Source organism: Gambusia affinis, linkage group LG07 (genome assembly GCF_019740435.1).
Source record: "Gambusia affinis linkage group LG07, SWU_Gaff_1.0, whole genome shotgun sequence".
NCBI classification, from domain to species: domain Eukaryota; kingdom Metazoa; phylum Chordata; class Actinopteri; order Cyprinodontiformes; family Poeciliidae; genus Gambusia; species Gambusia affinis.
Window position 1 is genome coordinate 27,184,214 of NC_057874.1, and position 12,472 is coordinate 27,196,685.

Below are 12,472 nucleotides of genomic sequence, written 5' to 3' on the forward strand. Positions count from 1 at the left end.
TCACAGTACAAAGCATTTATCCGCTGTGGTGTTTTTTCATACACAGAGAACGGCTCTCTGAGGAACAGAAGGGACGGTTTCAAGTTTACTTTCTCATTTATGTGTAAGGACATTCCAACAATATATGGCTTTATTTCTTTTGCTTTCATATATGTGCTTTAAACTGATTCATCTTCAGTAAAACTGGTTTTATAAGGACATATGCTGCAGACTGTTATATGAAACAGTATTGTAGGAAGGCGATCAAATTCAAGGTGAAACACAGTAAATGCAGGAATGAGTTGTGCACTAAACCACTGCAGTAAAATCTATCATTGAATGAAGCCTCATAAGACATACCTCCTTCTTATGATAATAAAATGGCCCACTGCTCTGCATTTACTGTACTCTTTGTTCCGTTTTGTTTATGAAGCACATCAGCGAAGGATGACAGCTAGCTCTCTTTCACCTCAAGGGCACTGATAATTTATTTTTTCCTTCTTCCTGATCTGGAAAGTTTATAAAGTTTTTTTGGATGAGACACCAAATCTGCTGACATTTTGTGCAAACATGAAGTTAACCAAATCAGATCTGCAGGGAAATTGTTCTAAGTTAAAAATAGTTCTGTTCAAATCCAGTAAAATGTCTTGATGAGGACGAACACCTGCTTACAGCCTTTATTTTATTTTACATCTTCCTCTTCAATGACCCTCATCACAGAAGAATCAAGTTTAAAATTTAATCACTAACAGAGGCAAAGTTGCTTTTTGTGGTGATAAAATGTCAAATAGATGACTTAATAAAAAATCATTGAATTTATGGGAAAGATTTTAGATTTTAATTTCACATCAGTTTTTTCAATCTGCATCTTAATCATTTTGAGTGGAAAATTAGATGTCAGTTTATATTATTTTGTTGTCACGGAATTTTTATTTAGACATTTTTTCCAATATTAATCATTTTTATTTCTTTTTTTTTATATACTAATGTTTTACTTTGTGGATTAGCACTATTAGTCCTAGCTTCAGAATTAACTAATTGTTATTGATTCCGTTTTCAAGAACAACAAAATACACAAACTGAAGAAAATTTGCCTCCATTTTGATTAAGCAATAGTTCAATGAAATAGTAAACAGATTAATAAAAAGAAATCATGTTTTGTGGTTATTTGCAGAGGTAAAGATGTGTTAACTGATTCAACTGCAGTTCAAAAGATTCTTGTAGATCCATCAGCAGTCGGCATATACCTATCCATAAAACTGTGAAAAGGCCAAACAGATCGACAGACCGATAGATGGATACCGTCGACACGGCTCGTCGGTTCAGTATTTCACTCGTGTGGTGTCCGACAGGCATGGTGAAAGGGCAACGGTCTCACACACACACACACACACGCCCACGCACACACGCGCACACACACACACACACACACGCGCACCCACGCCCACACACACACACGCCCAAAAATCACTCAAATAAATTAGGAAGCTGCAAGTTTAATCTCTGACTCTCTTCTTGATTCCTGAACAACAGATTTCCTCAACGCCAGTTTAATTCAATAACTGCTTGCCAACAACTCCCCTATAAGTTATGCTGCTTATGTCAGCTGTTTTTGTTATTTATAATCAAGTTTCATTTGTGCAAACACGCTGACTCAAAGAAACCTTTTTATTTACATCTTTGGCTTGGAAATGTGAGTGGATGGCCCCACAGGATTAAACATTTTAATCTGCATTAGTACAATATGTTTCTGTAGAGGGAATACACTGCAGCTCATTTTAATGGTGGTTTTAATTGCATGAGGTTCTTTTAATCAAAAAGAACAAAGGAAGTTATCAAGAAAATCTGTTTTTTGCTACTCTGAATGTTTCTTGGATTATATTCCAGTTTAAGGTCATCATATTTAATCTAATCCATCAGTCAAACTTCAACAATAAACCTGACGAGGCTTTGAAGCTTAAATCATGCTAAAGTGTTTCAAAAGGTAATTATTCAATTACACATTTCAGCAACAAAGAGCTTTTCATGGTAAAACTGTCTAAAAACAACATATAGTCACCAGTAGAGAAACCAGTAACAAACATTGCAATCCTTGCAATGATTTACCTCTCTGAAGTTCTCCGGGCCGCACTCTAACCCCCTGAAGGAGCAGTCCAGCAGCATCTCATCGATCCGATGACGGGTGCGGTTGTAGAACTCATCGAGGCTGAAGCGTGACCCGAGCGGGCGGTCCGGCTCCGGAGCCAGAGGAAATCCCGGCGCCATGCCTTCCTCAAAGCCCAGCAAGGGGCTGGTAAAGATCAGGTCGCTGTAGCTCATCTGGGACTTACGAATGAAGTTGTAATTGCATATGGTGATAGCAGGGAAGGTCATATTCTTGGCTGACCTCTCATCCAGCATGGTGATGTGGTCGTATTGGCGGAAGTACACAACCCTGTCAACGACCTGGTACAGGAAAGCGGACAGCGCCATGGTGAAGACCACTGCCCACAAACCCTGACGAATGCCAAACTTCTTCTCTTCAACAAATATGTGGTTGGCCCCGTGGAGCGAGCAGCCACCGAAGAAAGTGGCCAGGTTGTCGACGCCGCTGGCATCATCCTCTTCTTCAGCAAAATCCTCCTCCACGTTGGATCTGTCCAGGTAGTCCTGAGAGCCCCTGTCGCTGTAGTCCTGCTTTATGCGCTTGTAGTAGTCATCAAAACCATCTTTACCGTATCCTCTGCTGGGCTCGTCATCCGTAGAAAAAGAAATGGTGCACATGATCCGGACCGGCATGGTGGCAGGAGTTAAAGTCAGATACGTTCAGAGATAAAAGTCCTTAAAAAGTCCCAAAATGCAAGGGTTCTTCTTCTTCTGTTCCTCAAAGCAAGTAGGACAAAAAAGTTTGCTATCAAATTGGAACCAGTCAAAGTCAAACATCATCTGCAAATGAGCTAAGAGGCAAACCGAAGACTAACACCCTTCATACTCCAGGGTTTGTCCTTGTGATGAGGGGGGCAGACTCATTCCTTAGAGCGACTTCCAAAGAGGGAAGAAGAAAAATAGAAGAAAAGGAGGGGGAGAAGGAGGAAGACGGGAAAGAAAAGGAGACAGCGATGCTGCGTACGACACAGAATATTCCCATCAGGCCCAGCTACAGGTCATCGAGCTGGGGCAGAGTTTCACCATTTACCAGAAAAAAAGGCTTGACGCAGAGGTATGAGTCTGACTTTAGAGCTCCAGAAGCACTAAAGAGGCTTCTACATTTCTGCTGATTTTAATGTTCAGGCTGTCTGCATTCATCTCAGCACAGTTGTGTAATCAGATCTATGTGATGCTCTGACATTACAGAACAAATCAGCCACATTTGAATGTGTAAAAAGATAAAACGAATGCAGATGTTTTTACTGTAAGGGCTTGATCTTGTAATAAACTTTAAGGCAATCCTGGAAATAGGAGCATTAAGTTCAAGCATGATGGCCAGTCATGAGCAAAGCTATTAGGGAGCAAGCCCCATGCAGAAAAGTCAAAGAATTTAATCAGCACTTTCATTTGCCCGATGTTATTCGAATCTAATGGCTCATTTTACCCTTAGATCTAGCTGAAATTACATAACCCCAACATAGCTGCAAGCACTTCTGTGCAAAACAGATTAACTGAAAGCAAATATGTACAAGCAGTGGAGAAGTGAAAAATCTTAAATGGATCCTCGCATGATTGAATATGGTGGTAAATGCAGATTCCCAGAGGTGCTGGTGCTGACTGGGTTATGAAAAGGAAACATGCGAGACTTATCCATCTTTATTGATCCAGTGCCATTAGGCAAGGTACGAATTATTTTCAGAAACACGATGGTGGTAGAAGATGAAATGCTAGACGCAAATAAAGGAAAAGCTGCCCCCTTTACAATAAAACCTAATGATGGCATCTGACACCTCGAAGAATCAGCCATATTAAACCCGTAAGGCCAATACAAAACACATTATATTTTGTTAATCTTTCAAACCACGGTCTGTCTAGAGGGGGATGATGATATCATGAGAGTGTGTGAATGGCTGCAGCTTCAGTCAATATGTGTTCAGCTGCAGCTGTGAAGGCTGTTTATCACAGAGCAAACACAACAGTGGACGGTTGGGCTTAATCATCTCATATCTTGGCGCTCGCTCGCCAACCTGGTGGCCTGCGTATGTATTAGTGATCAGCAGATAGCCTGCAGCGTCCGTCCTGACCTAACAAGAAGGTCACAGGGTTCCCTCAGCTGCAGCCCCAGAGCCTCAGCTGAATAAATATTAACACATTTCTTCGGTGGTCTGGATGTTTCACAAGGCAGAGAGTTGAAAAATCCACAGTTCAGCGGCCCTCCGAGTCCGTCTGTTTCAGATTTCCAACAATATCTTACTTACAATGTAAGCAGAGATTGATTAGTACACAAGGCTGTTTCACACATGCTTATTTTAGCATCTATGACAACAAAAAAAGTATGTTTATCAGCATTCTTGTCTCTCAATTTTCATTCTCACTCTTCTGCCACTTGCAGGTTGTCATCCACAAGGGGGCAACAGCGAGCCGTCCATTCCTGCAGCCTTCCCTCAGGTTGGAAAACAATTCCTAGAATTTTGCATTTGAAGGTTTTGTCTGAAATAAAACAATTGATATCAAACGAAGTAATTACAACCTTATTATACAGTAAAACTTATGAACTATAGAAAAAAAAGTTATAATTGCTAAACTTTGATTACTTGGGACCCAGCAATCAGATGTGGGCTTTTTAACCAAAACAAAATTATTCAAGCCTTTCAAACAAAAAGATGCACATCCCAGTAATTAACGTGAATAGATTAAAATAGCTTCCACACTGAAAGTAAGGAACTGTCAGTTCTTAAAATCAAAATTCTTCTTCTTTTCATTAAACACCTTTCCAAACTAAAATTCTCGCCACAAACAGAAAAAGAAACCATCTTGTACTGATTGATTTTTAGCATTCTTGAACAAGAACCACAAATAAACCTCTCCAAAACACTTTTGCGTTGGGTCAAAAGGTGGCAGTGCTGCGTTAGACTGCAGCCATCGGTCACAGCCACGGCTCGCACCCCTGAGGCCGAGATTTCACCGAGGCCGCGTGCGTTTCGCCATGGTCAGAGAGGAGCGCGGGGCAGATGAGAGGAGAGCTTTAACGCTCCCTTTCAAGTCCCTCTCACCAGCTCCGTTTACAGCCCAGATCGACCTGCCGTTGCCATGGATACATCCAGGCCGTCAGCAAGAGAGAATGCACAAAGCCCATTACTCAGAACATGCTTGCAGTAGCACACACACACACACACGCACGCACGCACACACACGCAACAAAAACAAACAAACAAAAAAAGAGACTATCCATGTAAAAAGACTTTGAGGCCAATTCTGTGTTTTCCTCCTAAATCTGATGAGTTGGAGTTAGAGATGAGGAAAAAAGAAAATGTCACCAAAAACAGAGCTCACACACCAGGCAGGGATATTACTAGCTTGGAGGCAGTATTCAATCAATCGTCCATCATTCATGTTCTCAAATCATTTTCTGGATTTTCTGTGGGGAAAAACAAGAATCTGAGCCACACCATTCCCAAAAGATGGGAAGGTAGGTTGAGGAAGAGACCACCTGAAATTAAACTCAGACAGTTTTTCACATTCACCTTCGAAGAGAAGCTGCTGCTATCTGAGCGTCATTCTCAGAAAACATCTCCTGCTGAGCGGAAACAACGTGAAGCGAACAATGACCTGATTATTTAGCCGAGATGTTGTTGCCTAACAACACGTTTCTCATTTTAAACACTGCAGAGGTGAGACACAACTTCATGACCCGGAGCACAATATGAATGACATAACGGGATGGAATTGACCTTCTGACAGGGAGCAATAAAAGCAGACGTGTGCTTAGCAAGTCTCAGAAGGGCATCCTGGTTCTGACAGAAAAACAGACTCAAACACAATTGTTGGTGCCCTTCACCTATAAAAAACAACCCTTTTAGTGGTCCTGCAATTTTTTTATAAGAATCTAACTTTGCTTTTGATTACTGATTCAATTGAATATGGAATGTGATTACTCAAATGAGAACAACACAAACAAAAAATATACAACCATTTAGCTTAATTTTGTGACACCTACATTTGCTAACAGGTAGTTTGGTCAAGTCTTCCTGTGAGAACTGGACAAGCTGTCTCAGGTTTGAAGTGTGTCATCTCCACACTTAGAGTTTCACATCTTCAGGTTCATTAATCATTTAAGAAAGATTTTCTTTTTTTACTTTCAGGCATTCGTACATGCTTTCAGCCAGGTCATCAAGTTGGAGGATCAGCTCAGCTTTCTGACACTGAAGTGTATGTTTCTCTCCAGGAAGTCTTGATAGTCTCAAGACTTCACTTTCCCCTGCAGAGACTCAATGTTCCTCATACCAGATGCAGCAGAACCCTGCAGTTTTGTCTCATTAGTGGGAAGAATATTTTCCCAGAAACCTTGGGGGTTGTCAATATAACTATTGGTGAATTCCAATCTGCCTTTTTTCTTTTTAAGGTTCTTCGGCTTGTAACATTCAGATGAATTTCTTGGCTCTTCCTCCCATCCAAATAATTCATCTGATCAAACTAGACTGCTCCAAGCCCTTCCTCTTGAGTTCACATCCTGGACGTTTGGTTCCATCCATCTATTATCCAGCAGCTGAATAGGAATCCAACGTCTCCTCTGATGGCTGGAAGATGGCTGAGCTCTACATATATCTAATATGCCTAATTACATCTGTCTCTATTATGAGTTTTGATCAGTTATTGTGTGAACAAGTTTAATCACATGCAATTTAAATTTAATTTCTTATTTAGTAGAACCACCTCTTTCTTGCCCAGAACGTTAGCTGGAGATTAGGCAGCAGCACCCCTCCTGACCCCCCTAAGGGACAAGGCTGTACAGAAAATGGATGGATGGATGGATGGATGGATGGATGGATGGATGGATGGATGGATGGATGGATGGATGGATGGATGGATGGATGGATGGATGAATGGATGGATGGATGGATGGATGGATGGATGGATGGATGAATGGATGATGGATGGATGGATGGATGGATGAATGAATGGATGGATGGATGGATGAATGATAGATGGATGAATGGATGATGGATGGATGAATGATGGATGGATGAATGATGGATGAATGGATGGATGAATGGACGGATGAATGGATGGATGGATGAATGGATGGATGAATGGATGGATGAATGGATGGATGAATGGATGGATGGATGGATGGATTTAATAGAACCACTACAATTGAGAAATTGTGTCTTTTTAACATTAACAGAATATTGACTAAGATTTGTGCACATTTGTAATGGAAATGCTGCTGATGTTATCAAAGTACTACAGGTGTCATGTTACACCTAACCTCCACACTGAACAGATACAGCACTGGTTAATACCTTAACTCAGTGGTTCCCAAAGATTTTCTGGGCCCCCCTGTGGATTACAATAAAATTCCCCACAAAAAGAAAAAATAAATCAACACATTGTCCGAAGAGACATAAACCTAAACACATATTTTGTTTTCAAACTCCACTGAAGTTTATTTCACACTTCAGGTTGCAATAAAACGAACTACAAACCATCTTTACAGTGACACACTTCTGTTTAACAGTTTTTTTTTTTTTTGCATACATCTATACCTCTTCCGCCTGATATTGTTTCATGTGTGGAAAACAATATCAGCAGCAAAACAAAAGAAAGAAAGGAGGAAAGAAAGTTGGGCTGAAACAAAACTTTCTGATAGCTCTTTTTCGACAATGAGAACTGATGTATTCAGCTGAAACATCTTTAGCTGAATGTTAATATCACTGATACTGAAGAAAAATCAGCCAGCCCAAACTGCTGCCTGTAATCAGTCCAAACTACATACGTCTTATAAAGAGGGGATTTTCCCAACAGCTGTGCATGCTGCATTCAGGAACAGCTGGTACAATAGGTTCCCAAAATATCAAAACATCATTTAAAAATTTCATTTAAAGTTTGTTACATCTATTGTCCCAGCCAATGGTTTTAGTTGCTTGTGCTCCTTTATTCACTGAAGAAAATCAAGACACATTTTTAATCAGTTTTATACAACACAGTTTTAAAATATATTTCAAATTTATTTCAGTTAAAAGAAATCTACATAAATTTTAGAGTCATCTAAATTAGTTTTTGATGATAGTTTTAAGGTAAAAAGATTTCATAGTGAGCAATAATAAAATAACTTGGGAAGATTTGAAAAAACAAAAAAAAAAAAAAGGTTTCTCACTGGAAACCAGTGAATCGAACTGGTGGATGGGAGACCTATTTCTTGCCAGCAGGAAATGTTTTAGAAGGATTTAATTGTGATGCAAATCAAAGTCAAAGACGACTTCAAATATTTGTTCATATGCAGGCGAGCTGCAGGAGGTGATGGATGCTGAATCTCAAGTGGTGCTGATATTTATGACACACTTGAAATTCACACTATGTGGTCGAAGGTAGCTGATGACAACAAGCAGTTTGCAGCCTGACGAGTGCATCTAGTGTTTAAAAAAGTAAACACACTGAATAACATACAAATACGTCAATGTTTTTTTAAGGTCAGTGCAATTAGTGCTGCACGGATGTGAGGGACTGAGTCCCAGCAGTGATAGACAGCAGGAATCAGTGAAGACATGATACGCTTGGTTTTCCGATTGATAAAATCCATAAAAGCAAAGGCCCGCTCTGAACACAGTCGGGAGCAGGAGGAGCTCCTCTTCCTGTCAGGTATGATTGACGTTCCAAATGTAAACAGAGCTGGGTCAGAGGAAGAATAAAAGCTCTGTGATTGGTTCTGCCTTGCTGCATTACACAGCCGTGTCAGCAGCCTTTTGAATGTGTTTATCTCTTGGACTAAGCCATTACCCCAACAGTGAGGCCCTCATCCATCCTCTGACTTTTATCAGAGCCCACCTTTAGTTGACCTGTATTTGATTCCTCCTGATTTTAGTTCCTATAATTTATCTCCTTTATCAAAGAATTGAATCTGAGCCACTGAATGTCAAGAGAACTGCTGAAATGTGTCATTTTTATGAAGCCCTTTCTTCAACTAGGTCTCATAATCACACATGCAATCCTAAAACTAGGATCCATGATTCTGAGCTTGCATTTAAAACCTCGATTAGCATCAGTTCATAAATACCAACACGTACTGTGCAATCTTTCCCCAGATGCTGACACTTAATCAATCTGCTCCAAGCCCTTTTAATAGTCAGCAGGGCAGATCCTTTGGGGGGGTTTCACCATCATCTTACATTTAGATTCATATTAGAAGATTTGCTGAGGCTCAGACATAAAGTCTCTGTCTGACAGCGGTGTATATCCCTCCCAGAATAACGTGATAATTGTGGCATTCTTTGTATACTGTATAATAGTGACTCTCAGAGTAATTTTCATCAGTTGCAGAACAAATATCTTTCTGAAATTGATGTCCTTGTTCCATTATTGCATATCTGGCTTGCAATAAAACTCCATAACCACTGGCTCCATTTGACACTCTAGACCAGGGGTGTCAAACTCATTTTCATTTCGGGCCTCATCAAGATCACGGGCAGAATGTATTAATAAAACTATATATTGACAAACTGTTACATATTATAGCCTTTTCTGCCTTCTGTTTGTACTCCTGAAGATTAAATTATATTGAATATCTTTTAACATTGATGTAATTTAGCAATATTAAAACAAAAAGTGATTTAATTTGGCTGATTAAATAATATTTAAGCCCACAACTTTTATCCTGAAGTTCTATTTCTGTGGCTTGAATTTGGCACATGTGGTCAAGAATGTGTAATTTAATCTCCAGATAAGTAATTTGAGAACAAATAAAACTAACAAAAAAAGTTTGGATGATCCGATAACATTATGGATGTTTTAATCAGGACCAGGAGTCGCAGTAGCCAAACATTTTCTGTCTTTTTTAAACAGTGATGGGAAAATCTGAAGACTATTCAACATTTAGACAGATTGCAATTCACACACTTAAGGCCGACATTTTCAACCGATAAAAAATAAACCTTTTATTTGTGGAACATCTCAGATCTGGAGCATTTCTTTGGCAGTACATTATAGAGTTATGGACAGAACATCTGGCGCAGCTTTTTCTCCTTTTATTTAACCTTCATTTAACCAGATATGTTGATTGAGAATAAATTCTCACTTTCAACAACAATCTGTTCAGAAAACATTAAAAGAACTTATAACAGAAAAGCTGAATCAATGCTGCAGGATTTCCTATTGCTAAAATGACTCATGAAATCATGAAAACATGAACTGACTCATGAAAACACTTGCTCAGACAGTTTTAATGACTTCTGATCACATCAACTGGAGAAATGTTCCCTGATTTCAAAACTTTGGTTAAAGTGGTGCTTGTATTTCCAGTCTCCGGAGTGGTTTGTGTTTTTCATCCTACAGCCACACTAACTCAAAGAGTTTTTTTTATTCTTGAAAAAGTTACTGGTTACTACTTAGTGCTCCTTACTACTTCAACATGTCCTTTTAGAATCTAATCAGTTTTATTGGCTGAGATTAGTAACGCAGCATCTGCCAATTAGAACTCGATACATTTAATCAATAGTAAATGTTTTAAAGGTTTTATCTGAGGTCATCTGACCCTCCTTAATTGATCCAGAATGTAGTCGATAGAAGATTTAGGTATCAAAAAGATAAGTTTGTATTTTGCAAAAGCTTCAGATGAAGGTTTCTGTATTTGTAATGAGTGATGAATTTATTTGAGTACATTTCGTGGGCATGTTTGTTCATGTCATGCAGCCCATCTGGAAATTTCCGGAAGCTTCTTCGCAGGAGTGCATCTGTTAACTTTTGATGAAACACCAACGTTGACAGCTTCTGTATTTCTCGGGAAAAACTTTTGAAAAATGCTTCCTGTTTATCCAAAGGTTAAAAGCCAAAGGAGCTGAAGCACATGACAAACCTTCTGTAGACTTCAAAGACAAATTGGGCTTTTTTTTTTTAAACAAACCCTAATCCATTTACATTTTCCTTTCAAAGGATGTAATTTGTTCTGAAGGTCTTTTAGAGTTTTTCTGTGGATCTTGGCTACTTTTTCACATATTTTCTACCCAGTTCTTATTTCTGACCTTGCCTGCATATTGTGCAGTGTGTGTGATTAAGTTTTAAATGCACCATTTTAGTATAAAACTCACAAAAGAGAAACATGTCTTGAATCATGAAAGAGCAAGTGTATCCGGGTGAGATAGGTAGTATTATCATTATTCCATTGTGTATCTTCTGTGTAACCTCTGGAGACTACTGTAGGAGAACCTTCCTGTCAAAAGATGTCAACATAAATAACTTACAACATTTAATTTAATCCTGGAATTAGAAAAGTTTTTTTTTTTTTTATTTCAAATGAAACTGAATAACTGACTACTTAACAACATAAAACCCAAACCTGAAGCCAACCAACCAACCAACCAACAGGCGAATTGCATGTAATTGTCTTTATCTTATTGTCTGTGTTCACTTTCACTTTCGTTGTCTTTTATTCATCACCCAAAGTAAACAAAAAAGTTGAAGAAATGGAGGGTAAGCAAAGATTTTAAGTACCTTTGTCATATTGCCACTTACAACAGTCATGATAATAAAATACCATTAACCTAAGCTGCTGGAGTCGGCAGCTAAAACCTGCCACCAGCGCTGCTCAGCTGGAACACACATATTTGCTTTAATCAAGGCTGGAGGGCAAATAAAAAAACAGATAATGAGGAACTTATCAGCGTTGGACACAAACACAATCAGCACACCGTTAGATGTGAGCACACTCACACTCACACTCACACACACACACACACAGTCAATGTTTTTAGTGAAGGGTTTTCACTCGTTACCAAAAACATTAGCCCCAACAAATGTGAAAGCTACTTTATCCATGCCAAAAAAAATCCTTTCAAACATCAAACATTTTCTCTTGTCCTGTTTCAGTGGATAATGGACTACCAGCTGAGGCCACATCCTGCTGCTGTCTACCGACAGGAAACCACACATAAACTTATGATTGGAAGCACCTTGTTCATCTTACTTCAGCTTTCATCTGAGAAAGGGTGGAGCTGATTAAGGGATGGTGGAATAAAAGGAAAACATAGACAAAGCTGAAACAGTGGGAGAGGCAGAGGCTGGAAGTCGGATGCCTGAACCTGAATCTATTTGTCATGCCAGATAAGATGACAAACGCTCCAAGGGGGAGTTTATAACTAGATTATTTAGAGTACCTCGATTTATTTGCAGCACCTATGAGAACCAGCTCTCACAGGGACCTACTTATCACTGTTTGAAACACGATTGGATGTTGTTCATTTGCTAAGCTGGCTATATTGAATCTTTGACTTGAAGTTAAAAATGTCAGAAATACGGAATGCCATCTGTCCAATCCATGCTATTGCAAAAGGTAAATAAATTCCCACAGTAGTGGAGAATATTTTTTCTAAAAAAA

General features: G+C 39.2%; 1 protein-coding gene across 3 annotated transcripts in view; it reads right to left on the reverse strand.

Annotated features, from left to right (window-relative positions):
- Positions 1-12,472, reverse strand: part of asic1b (acid-sensing (proton-gated) ion channel 1b) — a 189,829-nt gene that overhangs the window by 74,433 nt on the left and 102,924 nt on the right. The window contains exon 1 of one of the 3 annotated variants that reach the window (XM_044121671.1): positions 2,157-3,071. The exons of 1 other annotated variant lie outside the window; for it this stretch is intronic. In XM_044121671.1, coding sequence (XP_043977606.1) covers positions 2,157-2,757 — 601 coding nt within the window. In that variant the 5' untranslated portion in view covers positions 2,758-3,071. Of the gene's footprint in view, positions 1-2,085; positions 3,072-12,472 lie in introns of those variants that run through there. One more of the 3 variants, XM_044121668.1, reaches the window with a different exon arrangement.